The following is a 16,176-nucleotide window of genomic DNA, read 5'->3' on the forward strand; positions in this document are numbered from 1 at the left end:
GAACTGACCTGCGCCTGCATGGGCAGCTGCAAGTCCAAAATGACTCCCAAGCTGCGCACCTGGCCACACAGGGGCAGTTATCCCATTCAGGACCAGGGAGTCCTCCAAACCTGCCCACCCCACCCCCCATATAACTTGTTTTGAACCTTCTTCACACCTCCAAATAAACAAGGAATCAAACAAGCAAAGACGTCGCCATGTTTGTTTTTTTTAATGCAGTTTTTAATTGTTTTCTATGGGCAAACTTTGTGTAGCAAAAATGGCTACACAGTGAAACACAAGTGTAGGGAGCACAGCGCAGGTGTCGCTACGTAGTTTTCACAAATCGACCTAAAACTTTGAACTTCATGGATAACTCTTTTCTCTGAAAAAGCCCTGAAAATCCATAAAAGTTCATGGAGAAACACTGTAGCTCGCCTTTAGATCTGAGGATACTTTATGCATTAATGTAATGGTGGTAGGAAAAAAGTCCTCCGTCCTAGCGTCAACGTGCACTGCCAGAGAGCAGCAGCACAGTACTGGGTTGTATAGGAAGTTTTACTTTCCCACTGAGAATCTGAAACCTTTTGCCAATCTACTGCGAACCACCCCCAAGATCTACAAATAGATTCCGATCAGCCTTCTGCCCTCCCTGCTTTATTCTATTCTAACAATCAAAGCGATCCTCTGATGAAGGGCGGTAGAGTAAGCAAATAAGTAAGCAAACAGACAGACAGAAAGATAGAGCGTCTGACAATAAACAAACATTGCAGCTTAACTGATTTAAGTCAAGATAACGGTGCGCTGTTAGGAGAGTCGGATGGGCGGGGTGTAAATAAAAAAATATTATTTTTATTAACCCTGAAATGAACAAGCTGGGAACCCGCCTTTCCTACCACCTCCCTAGGCACATCCTGTGTACTCTGACCTTGGCTCCCCGATGCGAGGAACGAGGCCACAGCGCTGACGCAGATTCCTGCTTTCGACTGGCACTTTTTAGCCAATCAAACCCGAGGCTGCGTGAAAACTCCGACTCCCCAGCGTTCGGAGCGGCGGCGTTTTAACCAATAAGCGCGCGGAAGACGCGCTCCTCTGAGGGCCGAATGCGCCCTCCTTAGCCCAACCACGTCCCAGGTTTCTCAACAGTTTCCCTTTCGCCAGCCAATCATCCAGCTAGAATGCATACATTCCTCCCACGGCCGCTCCAATCGGCTGGCAGGAGAGTCCGGCCCGTCTGATTCCACAGTGTGGCGGCCGCGAGACACTGTAAAGAGGGGCTGAAAGGTGAGAAGGTGGAAGGGAGAAGGTCGCGCGCGCGCGCGGGGGGGGGGTGTCGTTGTCCCGCCTGCACAGCAGATGGGGGCCTGTGCCTGTTTACTCACGAGTAACACTTTCTCCGCTGGACCGGAGCTAGTAGAGGAAATGGAGGAGGTCAAGTGAAACGTGAATTACTTGTGATGGTTACCATTATTATATTACTTCAACTTATATCCCGCCTCCACCAAAGAGCCCAGGATGGCAATTAGTTAAGCGGCACAATAAGCTGGGCTTCATTTCAACCAGTTTGTAGATCAGACGAGATTGCCTCTGAACATGTGCAGAGTGCGCTTTTCTCACCCTTCCGTAACCGCAGCCTCTGGTTGAGGCCGGCGGAGGGGGTTTCTCAGATCGCGAGTCTTGAGGCCATGGGTTAGATTCCGAGCTTCAGTTCTTCCTGTTCTAGAAATGAAAAGAAAAGCTGTGGAATGGAAGCAGCCTTGCCAGCTCAGTTTCAGAAAAACGCCCGTCTCCTTCCCGATTACCAAATGCACAGGAATGTAACGGATGGAACTCGTCACTTTCCTGCCCTATCAGGAAAATTGTTCTCTCCCCCCACCCCTTGGCATATAGGTGCCAATGTTGAAGGTGCAGGGAGCTGGCAAACTTGGTTAGGAATTAAGCTGACTGGAGGGTAACCAGGGTAGGACAGAAGGTTAGAAATATATATCCTTCTGTTATATTTCAATGCATTTAGAGCAGTTAAATATCAACTGCATGTCAATAATGAGTTTGACCAAACTGCGGGAGGCAGTGGAAGACAGGAGTGCCTGGCGTGCTCTGGTCCATGGGGTCATGAAGAGTCGGACATGACTAAACGACTAAACAACAACAAATGTTTACCTAATACTGGGTTTTAATATTGTATTTGAATAATGCAACATTGCCTGCCTTTACTTAAGAAAATATCTTTTTAATCATCTGCACTAAATTTTGCAAACTTTGGTGTTTTGAAAGTTAAAATGTTTTATAAAAGGGTGGTTTGTTACAGAAAACATCCTTTATTGCATGTAAATGTGTTTTAGGAAAACTCATTTTGAAGCAGATGCAATCAAAATTTGTTTCAAGGTGGGTGGGTGGTGCTAGGCCAAACCAACCAACCAACCAAAGTGGCAAACCTCATAAAGTGCTAAAGAAAACATATTTGTTTGGTTTGTGTTCTGCTTGTATTTTGAGGCAGTAAATAAAATAACAATTTTCCCATAGCATCCTTTATGAGTATTTTGGAAGGGACCTCATATGTCATTTAGTCCAGCCTATTGATGCAAGAAATTTGGTAGCTTAGTGCTGTTGTTTATCTGAGATTGGTGAAAATGCCCTCCTACTCTTCTGCATTCTACTAGCCCCTATGGAAGTGTCTTGCTGCTGTGGGGATAATAATCTTACAGGACTGTTGTGAAGCTTGCTGAGGTAATGAATAATAGAATTATAGAGCTGGAAGGGTCATCTATTCCACCCCCTGGCATGCAGGAATCTTTCCCCCAATGTGGTGCTCAAACACACAACCTTGAGATTTAGAGTCTTATGCTATACTGACCGAGCTTTCCCAGAATACATGTCAAGTGTTTTGAACACTCAGAAGAGCTAGCTGTACTACAGTAGTTTGTACCATAGTTGGTGCATATAAGTGTTAGTTGAGCAGCCGGATTGTGGTTGTCATGTAATGAATTTTAAGCATAACCAAAAAGTGAAGTTGGGCAGGTTGCTTTCTACCTATCACACAATCAGTTGTGCCTCACAGGTTGTTAGGATCAGAATGGTAAAGCATTTTCCCACACTGAGAAATCCAGCCGAAATCACAGTGGTAATAGTGTGCTACAGAAAGGAAGATGTTGATGTTCCAATATGATAATTGGGCCCACCGTGGCCACCAGAGGACATTGCTTGCAAATAAAAGCTATTTAGTAAAAAGACTGGTATCCACCAGCTTGGACTAGGCTAGAATTATAGGACTGGAGTAGCCAGGAGTAAGCAAAAAGGAAGGTTTAAAAGTGTGATTTGACTTAGGAGCATCAATGATGGCTTGTACACACTGGGACTGGTAGAATGGAAGGAAGGGAGCCCAGAGCCAATGACAGACAGAGCCAACTACTTTTTGGGCACTCCTCCTACCTGCTGCATTCTACAAGGACTGAGACCCAGGAGGAGGAAGGTGACAGCCAGTACCACTCCCTGGACTGGTTGTAAGCAGGAAGAAAGTTGGCTGAGGGCTTACTGAGATTTGCCCTAATGAACCAGCCTGCACTGGGAGGAGCTACCCAAACATCCCCTGGTTTGAAAGACTGCATATTTGTCCAGAGAGTTAAAAGGGCGATCTTTTCTTTCATTCACCATAATTTCCGTATGCCCTTCATGCTGACATGTGATCTGACAGTGCTTAAGTGAGACTGAGCTGAAGGGTAAAGATAGTAGATAAGATTGTAACCCAAAAGGTAGTTTAGGTTAAATGGTGAGCCTGCAGGTAGGGCCTGCCCTTTTCACTCTTCATCAGCCCAACACTTTGATGTGTGTGCTGTATGTGCAGTAAATATAATTGGTGTATCTGAAATTCTGGAGGGCATGGATAAGGTGAAAGATTGGGAACCTAGGAGGCAGGAGTATGGGCAACAGTGGAGACTAGATAGGGGCATGAATGGGGATCCTTGGAATTGACTGGAAAGGGAAGGAAACAGTGAAATAACAGGTAGGTCTGCGGGGTCTTGGTGGTGGGAATACACCAGCAGAGTTCAGGAAGCTGCAAGTGCCCCCACTGTTGACTTTCCCCCAACTGTGTTGCTTTTGTTTTTCATTTTGCAGATGGCCCAAAAGCTCCTCCTCAGGCCATTCCTCTCCATCCCTGCCAAGCAGCTCTCTGCGCCCCTCCGCTCACAGCCACCTTTGCTTCTCTGCCGGGTTTCGGCTGCGCCCTGCAATCTCACCTGGCGCCTGCCCGTCCCCTTCACTACTGTGCCTGCAACTACTAGGACATTTTCCACTACTTTGGTCTTCAGGCACACCTTTAACATCCAGGATGGAGATGACTTCCAAGACAGAGTTCTGAAGAGTGAGAAGCCGGTGGTGATTGATTTCCACGCCCAGTGAGTGCAGAGGGTTTTGTTTCTCCTTGGCTTAAAGTTGTCGGCATCAGTTCCTGCCTGATCACTAGTTCATGTGTGTATTAGACCACAATGTGCACAAATGCACACCTTGGATAAATGGTGTGGATGGTCCAGTCCTCTGAGTCCCCTTCTAGCTATGAAGTGCTTGTAGGGTGATAGTGACATGCAACATGTCCACTAATAGTAATTTGGCATCTTCCCTGTTCTGTTACTTGAATTATGTTAATTACATGCAACCAAAATATGCAGCTGAGGTTGCATCTCCCTGTTCGTTTGTTACAAGTCAATAGCAAAAGCTGAAAGGTTTTTATTTTATGCTTTTATTGTGTAGGTGGTGGCTGTTTGCAATATAGCTAGAGCTATTCCCTAGAAATAAAGAGAGACTGCAAACATCTTTGTAGCTACGTGAGCTTTCGGATCAAAACAGTCTTAAAAATTAACTTGGTTGAACTGTGTCAAGAGTCTGCCTGCAGCTCTTAAATGCTATTGGAGTTTTTGTTTTGCTAGACACTTTCCATGTCAGATCTGGGGGGGAGAGGAAGGAGATGAGAACCACTGTGGGGGTGGCTGCTTAGCGACCACAGAAGCAGTGGGAGCTAGCTGACTTCCTCAGTACCTTCATTCCAAATATGCCAGCTCAAAAGCAGTTAGTCCCAGACAGCCCTGAAGGGACGAAGGTAGGTGTGGCAGGGAATAGCTTGGTCCAGGTGTCATTGCATCAAGGATTAGGAGGGTCCCCACCCCACACCCACAACCCCATGCTCTTCTTTTTGAAAGGGCAAAATATTGTTTTTATTTTTTTATTGATTTCAACAAAACCAAGCAAAACAATGCATGCTTACATTTTTTAATAACCCAAATGGCGCAAAGGCATCCATTCACTATTGTACTTCTGACTCAGTACAAAATTTGTCGCGGTATGTTTTGCAAGGGACCTTGATACATGAAGTCTCCTCTGCTCAGGTGCAAAACTGGTGTAGGAAAAAACAGCACCTGTGAAAACTGTCCTGTATGGCGATAGCTCAAGGGTCTATTATGCCAAAGGTACAGTGCTTGAGAACTAGCTGTGGGATCCTAAATGAGTATACTCTGGGCCAAACAGATAGTTGTTGTGTGATCCTCACATGTAGTGGTATATCTGGGGCTTTTTTATGGCTCTGGCTTCTGTATGCATAAGGAAAGGGTTCCAAGATGTTTTCAAAACACCTCTGTACAAGTATCTGGGTTCAGTTTAGGTGATGTGCTACAATTTTTCTCTTTATAGAGTTCTGCTCCCGTCCTTAGGAAACAGCCTAGCATTAAAAACAATCTTCCCTGAGCATGTGATAGGATATAGTTTGACACATTACAGCAGCTTCTCCCAACCTGGTGACCTCCAAATATTAGTGGACTACATCTCCCATCATCCACAACCAGCACAGCCAAGGTCAGGGCTGCTGGGGCTTGTAGTTCAAAACATCTGGAGGGCACCAGGTTACAGAAAGCTGCATTGTGGTGCTCATGCCTTAATCAGAATGATCACATGGCAACTTCAGTGTGCAAACTCACTCTTGTTTAACCCTTAGGGCTCTCTCTGGCGGATGTTAGACCACTTTGTAAAGGGAATATAAGACCACCTGTGTTGGCTAGAGTGTATAATGGGTTTTTAAGGGCTCTTGGTGAAAATGGGGTTCTCCTGCTTTCTGTCCCACATTCACCCTATGGCACAAACAGCATGAACGTGGCTCAAACGTACCTTTGAGTGTCCCTTGCAGGAAAACACCCCAAGCTGTCTATAAAGTGCTGCTTGTAGCTCTTGGCGCTTGAATTGTTAAAGCTGCTGTAAACCTGCCCAGCACATGCATGCTGTTCTTTAATTTAGCAAGACAGGCATCAATATCAGGCTTGATATTTAAAGTTAAGGGGGTTTCTCCTGCAGCTATTAAAGGCATGCTCACCCCAGAAAATAGGGGAGGAGTTCAGAGTGTTTTGAAAAGCTTCACCTTTTTCCTGCTGCCTTTGCTTTTCCCTCACTGAACTCTTAATTCCTTTTCTCTCCTTGGAGGTGGTGCGGTCCCTGCAAGATCTTGGGCCCCAGGCTAGAAAAGATAGTGGCCAAACAGAAGGGGAAGGTGTTGATGGCAAAAGTAGATATCGACGACCACACAGACTTAGCCATTGAATACGAGGTAAGTGCTCATAACCCTCCTAAGAAATATACAGAATATGTGTTGTATAGAACAACTTGGTTTGCTCTTCATTTGTTCTGATTAGGAGCCTAGGAAGAGCTGCCTTTTCCAACCTCTAGATGTTTTGGACTACAACTCCCATCAGCCCCAGCCAGCACAGTTGTCCAAAACATCTGGAGAGCTCCAGGCTGGGAAAGGATGCTCAATGGGACTCGTGGTCTTGACTAAGATAAACCAGAGAGTGGTGACAGAAGATGGATTTATTCAATAAATTAATAGGGGAGCTGTGGCAGAAGCGAGATGAAGGTCCGGTGATGCAAGAAGGCTTTGTTTGTGGCCAGAGAATCCCTGGGTGATGATAGAAGAGACTCTGGAGCAGCCAACTCAAGTCTTGGTGGTCACTGTGTGGGAAGGGTAGCTGCATTATGGAGGATGCCAAGAGGCAGGCAGGCATCAGATGGCTTAGAACCAGGCTAGCCCCCTGGACATTGGACTCCAACTGCCAACAGCCCCAGGAAGCATGGCCAGTGATTGGGATGATGGGAGTTGGAGTCTTAATAACATCTGGAAGGCAGGCTTTAGAAGGTGGCAGGACTGCAGAGAGTCAAGAATAGCATTTGTAACCAAGGTGATCATAAGCAGAGATGCTCATTCCCTGCAAAAGAAAGCCGTATTTCCAAGACCCATTTCCAGATAACAGTAAGCCTAGAAATAATTTTTTCATACAAGCTGGGATAGCTCAGTCCGTAGAGCATGAGACTCTTAATCTCAGGGTTCTGGGTTTGCTTGTTGAGCAAAAGATTTCTTCATTGTAGGGGGTTGGACCATTGTGGAGGGTAGAAGACCCTTGTAGTCCCTTCCAACTCTACAATTCTGTTATTCTTAACTCCCCCTCTTTTTTTTTTTAAAGTTGGTTTGTTCTTTTTTTACAGAATCCTTTCTATATCAGCTACCAGATTCAATATGCAGAGCTTTACAGAAGGCTGGTCCTTTCCTCTGACGCTTAGGACATAAGAAGAGTTTTGTCTGATACTTAAATTTAGAAGGGTAGAGGGGCAGTGGAAATTGGTGGTGGACACTTTAAAAACAAGAAAAGCTATGCTTGGCCTTCCCTCTACATTCTCACTTAAAGGCAAGACCATAGCTTAGTGAAAGAGTGTACGCTTTTCAGGAATAAAGCCCCATATTGTATCTCTGATTAAAAGTGTTCCAGTTAATAGGCACTGAGGCACCTAAGATCCTGGAAAGCTACTACTAGCTGAAGTAAGCAATGCTGGGCTAAAAGTCCAGCAACCTCGTGCTATGTATAAGATGTCTTCATGTGGCAAAATGATTTTTGCTTCTTTTTAGTTTGTGGCCTTAAGATCCTAAACAATTTTCTACTCTGCTGGGCTTTTTGAGTCCTGCAGATTCCATGCAAATGGGCAGTAAATCTCCCGCTCCTATCAGTCTTCCCTCCCTCGCTCTTGTTTACAAGACAGCGGCCCACCATCTCAGCTTGGAAATTTCACAACAACTTTTCTGCAGCGGCAGATTCTTTGGAAGGGAGAGGGAGGGAGGGACCCCCTCTGTGAGCCTTGGAATGCCTGTACATTCCTTCGCGCAGGCCCTGACCTGCCCTGGGCTCCGGAGCTGTCCCAATGGAGCATCCATCCATGAAGTATTTTCCTGCTGCGAAAAAATTTCACAGGGATTCTTCCCAGAAGGGATTCAGTTCTGACCAGAGCTTCCTTCTCCTGATTCCCAAAAAGAGAAGGCATTTGGACACCCTGGGCCAAAGTCCTGCTGCTGCTGCTGCTGCATCTTCTTCTTCAACGCTTGCAGGTGAAATGGCTAGGCATTTCCTGCTGACCTAGTTTATTGCCTGGGACAAATTCCTCATTTGTTAAACGGATGGGCCGGCCCTGCCCATGTCTCTTCCACTTGCTTAGTTGGTCCTTTCTCCCTCTTTCAGGCCAGGGGCCCCTCCTTGCTATGCAACTTCTCCCACAGAGGCAGGAAGAGGGGCCTGTCTCAGCCTGCCACCACCTTGCCTTGAACTCTTTCAGTTTCCCCACCACCTCTTAACTTTGGCTTGCTGCCACCATCCCTTGTTATGTTCCAGTTGAGTCAATAGTGTTCCAGTGGTGACCCTTCTCTTCGCACAGCCGCTGGGTGATTTACAGATGGTGCTGTGAGTGGAATGAACAAAGAGAACTTCTGGTCTCCTTTGCCCAGAGTCCTGATGTCCCACCTCAACAACGTGGCCTGTAACCAATCATTATTTTATATGCTGCCTTTCAGGTGGACCCAACAAAAGCAGTTTGAATAAACCTATTACGGCGAGAAGCAATGATGATAAAATTAAAACCTAAAAGGCAGCTATTTGGCACGAAGAAGCTATTTCTGTTTCTTCTCCCCTTCCCTCAAGGAAATATGCTCCTTCAGAAGCCCCTCTGGCGGCATTTGGGGGAAGAAGTAGAACAAACCCACCCCTCGCGGGGTATGGGGTGAGCTGGAAAGTGGGTCAGCTGCTGCTCGTTTAAAGACATTGCCTAAAATTCTTAAAATAGCAAACGCTTACCAGCCGTGAACCAAAAAGCATAGGAAGATAGGAAGCTGCCTTATATCAAGTTAGACTTTTGTGAAAGTTGTCTACTAAACTGGCTGGCAGTAACTCACTAGGATTTCAGGCAGAGGACATTCCCGGCCCTACCTTGAAATCTAGGCTTCGAACTTTTGTAGGTAGATGCTCATGTACGTACACACACACACACACACACACACACACACACACACACACAAACTCTTCTTGCACTGCCAAGCATATAATTATAAAGGTCATACATAATACTCAAAACCTCCTGCCTAATATCTTCTTATGACCTTCATTCAGTTTCAAACCCTAATCACAGCTTTCTAAGGAGTCTTTGCCAGTTTTCAAAGAATGGAGGGCCTTAGCTGCCTCTCCTTTACTTAGCATATATTTTTCACATGTCAGGAATTAAATTCAGATTTTGAGTCTGTCTTGGTATGGATGGGGAACGATTAAATGTTCCACACCCTATTGATTTATGCCTAGCATAGAAAAAGCCCTTGTAGTGTTAAACTGTGGACGGGAAGAGTGACTCAGCAGTTAACAGTCTTTGCATTCTACCCAGGAGACCTTGCTCTGCCCCAGACTTCCTGTGTAACTCAGGGCAAGCCATTTTTATATACAGCTTGCTCCCTGCTTTGTGGCTGCAATTTGGGCACGGGGAGAACAGGGTACTGGATCCTCACTCTATAAAGTGCTTTTATAGCTTATTTGCATCCCACATGTCCCCACAAGTAAAGCATCTGGCTCTTTCTAAAAATGAAGAAAAGAGGAGCTTTCTGGGAGTGTTTTGAGGGCCCAGGAATTTTTATAGTTGTCCCCTAGAGGGCACTAAAGAACATCAATTAACCATAAACTATAATCTGTTGCATGTTGAGCCTTCATTAGGTTTTTCTTTTAAAAACACACACACACACACATCCTGGAGTAACCATAGGATGTGGCACCCTTAAGGAGCTGCAGTGCATTGGCCAGCAGAGGGGAAAGGGTGGGGCCCAGCTGAAACAGGCCTTCTGAGCCCAGAGCGTTGGTGGAAAAGAGAAGCCAGATCTCCCAGGGCTTTCCATTGGGGAGGCTTTGCGTGTGGCAAATTGCTGATGGCTGCAAGACGCAGCGCAGCTGGGAGCGTGTTTGATGAGAAAGCACATTCCAGGGATGGACAGCAGGCAAGATAAGGATAGGACACGACCCAGTGGCTGAGCTGTCTGCAGATAAGGGCGCCAGAGGGGAGCTGTGGAATGTGTCAGCCCCTTCTGAAATATTTACAAATTCCTCTCTTGTCAGTCTCTGGACTACTTTAATGGGCTTGCTCACATGTGGGGCGGGGGGTAGCCTGTGGTTTTAAAGCACTGGGCCCTGCAGTACTCAGCTAGCAAGCCCCTGCAGGTCCTCTTCCTGTTGTTGCCTGATCCCTGGCTGTCCTCTCAATCCTTAGTCAAAACTGGGCAGTAAGAAGCTGATAGATCAATAAGCCAACTTGCAGGAGGGGGATGAGTGTAGCATGACTCCAGAAACGTGAGCTACATTCACACCATACATTTAGAGAGCTACAATACCACTTTAAACAGTCCCTGCTTCCCCCATGGAATTCTGGGAGCTGTAGTTTGCTAAGGGTTCTGAGAGTTGTTAAAGAGACCCTGTATTCCTTTTACGGAGCTACAATTCCTAGAGTGGATTAACAGTCAAGCCCTCTTCCCAGGGAACTCTGGGAGAAGAATAGGAGACCTCCTATAACCTCCCAGCACCTTTAACAAACGGCAGCTCCCATAATTATTTGCAGGGAAGCCATGACTGTTTAAGTAGTATCATAGTGCTTTAAATGTATGGTACAAATGTGGCCTTCTGGTGTTCTGCTTCACCACTCTTAGAATAAATATACTGGTGGCTGGGCTATGTGTATTCAGTAGTTGTGCGCGACCCTTTAAGAAATTTGAAGGCCTCAGTCTGTGTTTAAAGCAGAGGTTGGATATCCCCCCACCAGATGTTGAACTGCATTTCCCATCATCGTTCCTGGCCATTGACCATGCTGCCTGGGACTGATGGAGAGTCCCACAACATTTGGAGGGCCATGGGTTCCCCCAGCCCTGATATAAAGCATGTTACAGTGGTACCTCGGATTAAGTACTTAATTCGTTCCGGAGGTCCGTTCTGAACCTGAAACTGTTCTTAGCCTGAAGCACCACTTTAGCTAATGGGGCCTCCTGCTGCCGCCGCGCTGCCAGAGCACGATTTCTGCTCTCATCCTGAAGCAAAGTTCTTAACCCGAGGTACTATTTCTGGGTCAGCGGAGACTGTAACCTGAAGCGTATGTAACCTGAAGTGTATGTAACCTGAGGTACCACTGTAGTTACTTTGGATGCAAATTCAGGTTTGAAACCGCCTAGCGAATCTCTGAACAACCCTTTGAAGGCAGAGGGGTGGGATTCCAGAGGACAGAGATTCAGTGCCCTCCTTGTGACAGGCAGAAATGATTGTACAAAATAAGCAAATGTAGAGCCTCCTCTATCTAAAGCACACACACACACACACACACACACACACACACACACAAACACATCCTGGATGTTGTAAGTCTGTCATATTCACTCTTCAACCACTTTGACACCGCAAAGAGGGACACATCCATTTTTCTCTCTGCTTCTGTTTGGGCACAGTTAAAACCACATTTAGGGATAAGAAGTCAGTCAATGACATCTGCAGAACTGGAGTATTGCTATATGTGAACTTGATGTCAGTTGTGGGCTAGAAATAGATGATCAGGAGCCAAGGAGGAGCTGCTTAAAAGCTTCCTGTCTGGAAAGCTATAACCATAAGCCCTCCAGCAGTACTATAAGTTCTGTGTAGCTATAAACCTGTGCAACTGGGCAGGGAGTAGGGGGAAGTAACACTTTCTTACCACATGGTCAGAGGTGACAGTCAGATGCCATGCCTCTGCACAGCTACACAAACTGCATGGTGAGCTTTTAAGCAGCCGCAGAGTGCATCCTGGTCAGCTCTTCCTCTACCAGAGAGCCTGCTTTTCAGAAAACTGGCAGTGCAGCTTCACACTGGGGCAGTTTCCTCCTTCCCTCTAGTCCAGGAATGGGGAAAACTGTGGCCCTCCAGATATTGTTGGACTACAACTCCCATCTTCCCCTGACCTTTGCCTCAGACCATTCTTGCTGGGCCTGATGGGAGCTGCAGTCCAGTCATATTTGGAGGGCTATAGGTTAGCCATCCCTGCCTTACTCTGTTTTCCAAGCAGGAAAGTGCATTTGTTATCATCAGAGTACCAGCAGAAACTTCATTTCTGCCAAATGCAAACTCCATGCTGGAGCTGTACGCCTTTGACAGTCATCTTTCTAAAATTAAAACAACCCCCACCCCACCCCAAATCCAAGTGATCCTGTTCAATTTCTTAGGAGCTCTCCAATGTGAGGAAACATTAATCATTCACCTTTTTTTACAGCGTCCCACCTTTGTTTTAATGTTTGCTTTGACTTCTGAAATGATGTTCACAGGTCAGTGGAGCACAGCTATTATTCTATCTTTCCTTCTTTGTTCCTAGGTTTCAGCAGTGCCCACAGTCCTGGCTATGAAGAACGGCGATGTGGTGGATAAGTTTGTAGGGATAAAAGATGAGGATCAGCTGGAAGCCTTCCTCAAGAAACTTATGGGACCTTGAGCAAGCCAGGCCAAGTGTGTGAATATGCCCCAGGACTTTTCCCCCTTTTTGTTTTTAAGCCTAGTTCCTTGGGAGGAGATGAGGGACAGTGGAACTGCCTTGGAGAAGTTGGGCTAGTGTCCGGTTTTGGGAGGGAACAGGCTGCACCCTTCTAGCTTAGCCTTCTCCTTGGGAGGTGGGGACAAACAGCCATGGTTCTGAGCTTGATGGGAAGGCTGGTGACTCCGTGGGAGAAGAGGAATAGAGCCTGCTGCCTGCTTGCAAATAGCCATGGCAAGAAATGGAAGACTCCCAACAAAGACAGGGGAGAAGCTACCCTCATCCTGCTCCAGTCCAGATCCTGTACAATTAATAGCTGCTGCCCGTGAGAGTTGGTGGCAGACTTTCTTAGAAAAACCAGTTCCCCTGCTACATCTCTCCAGTCTGTGTCCTTTCCCACCCTCTCTGTCCAAGGGTACTTTTAAATCATGCGGCTCTCTTTGGCCACTGCTGCAACACACACCCCTCCCTGTGCGCTGCTGTTTATAAACCAAATGAAGAGAAACATTGTTTGGAATCTTCCCCCCCCCCTTTTTTTTTTTTGGTAGATCTGTAATAAAGACAGCTTTAGTAATTGCTCCGTTCCCTTTTTTGTAGATAATTCTTCATGAGCTGAGAGAGAAGGTTCTTCCCTTCTTCAGGAAAGCTGAAGCCCTTCCACTTGGCTTGGGCGGTTGTGGGTTTGAGCAGGGGAGTGTTGGCAAAGAGGGTCTTGGGATCATCCGTCCTTCACCAAACTAGAAGATACTTAGGCAGCCTGTTGCAGTGATGCCAGTCTTCATGACAAAAGTAGTGCAGGGATAGGGAGTCCCATCAGCCTGAACCAGCTTGGCCAGGAATCAGTGATGATGGGAGTTTGTTATCCAGCAAGATGAAGCAAACTGGTTTTCCCCTGCTCCAGAGGATAGGACTTGAACCAATGGCTTCAAGTTACAAGAAAAGAGATTCCGACTAAATGCCAGGAAGAACTTTCTGACCGTAAGAGCTGTTTGACAGTGGAATGGTCTCCCTCGGGAGGTGGTGAACTCTCCTTCCTTGGAGATTTTTAAGCAGAGGTTGGGTGGCCATCTGTCATGGATGTGTTAGTTGAGATTCCTGCATTGCAGGGAGTTGAACTAGATGACCCTTGGGGTCCCTTCCAGCTCTACGATTCTATGAACATCTGGAGGTCCACATGTTCCCCACCACTACTTTCATGACATTTTCCCACCTGTTTCTTGAGATGGCCCATTCCACCATCATTAACAGAGGCCAGCCCTGAAGTTTTTCAGTGATGAACATGAAATGCTTTCTTTGCAGATCATCTCTGAAATCTTCAGGAAGGGGGTGGTGCACTGGCAAACAATATAACCACAGCTGGGAACATCGATGCCAAATTCATAGAAAATAAAAACACTGGTGACTCTTTTCTAAGGACCAAGCAGTCTCTGTTTCTGTTATGTATGGCCCTAGCGGTTAAACAGTCAAAATGTGGGAGCTGGCAGTAGTTGGGAGTTCTCAGTGCCTGGGGCTGCTACATGCTTCCTGTTAAACAGGGATGCTAATCCTTGCCAGAGGCAGAGAGCGTGATGGATAGGAATACTTCTTCCTTAAAACATGCAAATGGCTGATATGGGAGAGATAGGATGCTGAGCTAGCTACTTGTCAATATGTCCCAGAGAAAGCTATTAAATTTCTTTTTGCTGCATAGCAAAAATTATTTTGTTCACTGTTGGACCACTGCACCAGTTGGGCCTCCTATACATGGTTTTATAGAATGCCAAACCTGTGTTGAAAACACCTGCAAACCTGGGAAGGGCTGAGCTTTTAGATCTAGCCGCCCATTGCCATTAGGGCTTCTTGGAACTCAGTTTGACGTAACAGCCTGCTGCTGAGCAAAGGTTTCAAAAGAAGCAGCTAAAAGAAGACAGAGTCTGGTTTTCCTTTTTGCCTTATGGTTCTGCCCTCAGCTATTTGAAACGGAATCATATTTCAAGCCATAACCTTATTGGGGGAAATGTTACACAGCAGAGTGAATAATTCATACCTTTAGGCTGGAACTACTCTAACCTTTAGATCATAGTGGCTGTTTTTTTAAAAAATTGTTTTCACCCGTGATTTAATGTAAATCCTCCCAGCTTCTCCCCTTCTGCTCTTCCCTTAGAAGTGTCTTGTTTTCAACCACACGGGTGGCTGCCTGCTTCCTTCATGTGGCCAGCCTCTTCACCTGCCACACCCATCCTTTTTCTCTTTGGATGAGGAAGTAGCTTTGACCCTGAAAAACCAAATATGAAAGGCTCGTTAGCACTCACTGCTAGCTTCATAGATGCTTCTGTTGCAGACACATGTAGATTTTTTACGAAGCTAACATTTTTTTGTCCTTGGTTTTTGCACATAACACTTTCTTGCCTCTTTGCATGCTCCTCTTCTCTCTATCTATGTACAGAGTCAAGATCTGAAGGGGTTTCTTGGAGAGGAGGGAGTTTTGCCCACTTCCTTACAGCACAAGGCAATCAGAAAGTGTTTAAAGGAGTTCTCTTCCTTTGAGACAGCCCTAAATGCCCAGGCAGCAATGTTCCTGCCAGCATCCTCAAGGAGGCTGCCCAGCCAGATTCAGGAAATGGTACCAGGAAGAGGGAGGAGGCTGGACTCTTAATTTTGTCCTTGACTGTTGCTATAGAGGTTTTGCTATGGGGATCAAATTTTGTAGATGAAACTTCAAACAAAATGTTAGGTATTTGTTATTAAGGATTCTTGGGAATGGTTCGAAAGGGCATGGGCTTGTATCAAAAACAGTGCTAAATAACTGTCCTGTCAGTATGAGGATTTACACTTGTGCAAATCAGCTCCCCCCACCCTCCTTCCCTTTGCATGCCTCGTAAATCTGTTCTGGGGGATCTCCAAACCCTGTCGAGCAGATTTGCGGAGGGGGCTAGACAGATATCTAAAGGGCTGTCGCATGGAATATGGAGCAAGCTTGTTTCCCTCTGTTCTGGAGGCTGGACTTGAACCAATGGAATCAAATTACAAGAAAGGAGATTCCCACAAAACGTCAGGAAGAACTTTCTGACAGCAAGAGCTGTTTGACAGTGGAAGGAACTCCCACACTAGGTAGTGGACTCTCCTTCCTTGGAGATTTCTAAGCAGAGGTTGGATGGCCATCTGTCATGGATGCTTTTAGTTGAGATTCCTGCATTGCAGGGGTTTGGACTAGATGACCCTTGGGGTCCCTTCCAACTCTACAATTCGATGAGTCTATGTGCAGGGGGAGGAGGAACATCCCATTGCACAAGTGTAAATCCGTGTACAGATGGGACAATTACGGCTGCATGAAATGCAAGCCATGGTGTCTTGCCT

The 16,176-nt window shown here is 46.2% G+C and overlaps 1 protein-coding gene across 2 annotated transcripts; it reads left to right on the forward strand.

Annotated features, from left to right (window-relative positions):
• Window positions 1–1,111: 1,111 nt before the first annotated feature.
• On the forward strand, window positions 1,112–14,256 carry TXN2 (thioredoxin 2). Of its 2 annotated transcripts, none has more exons than XM_028746883.2 (4): window positions 1,112–1,263; window positions 4,093–4,373; window positions 6,439–6,562; window positions 12,685–14,256. In XM_028746883.2, the coding sequence occupies exons 2-4, from the start codon at window positions 4,093–4,095 to the stop codon at window positions 12,799–12,801; spliced, it is 522 nt and encodes a 173-aa protein (XP_028602716.2). In that variant the 5' UTR covers window positions 1,112–1,263; the 3' UTR covers window positions 12,802–14,256. The 2 variants fall into 2 exon arrangements, with proteins under 2 accessions (XP_028602716.2, XP_028602714.2); XM_028746881.2 differs by lacking the exon at window positions 1,112–1,263 and adding an exon at window positions 1,387–1,410.
• Window positions 14,257–16,176: the final 1,920 nt, after the last annotated feature.

This window comes from Podarcis muralis, chromosome 10, assembly GCF_964188315.1.
Source record: "Podarcis muralis chromosome 10, rPodMur119.hap1.1, whole genome shotgun sequence".
Taxonomy (NCBI): domain Eukaryota; kingdom Metazoa; phylum Chordata; class Lepidosauria; order Squamata; family Lacertidae; genus Podarcis; species Podarcis muralis.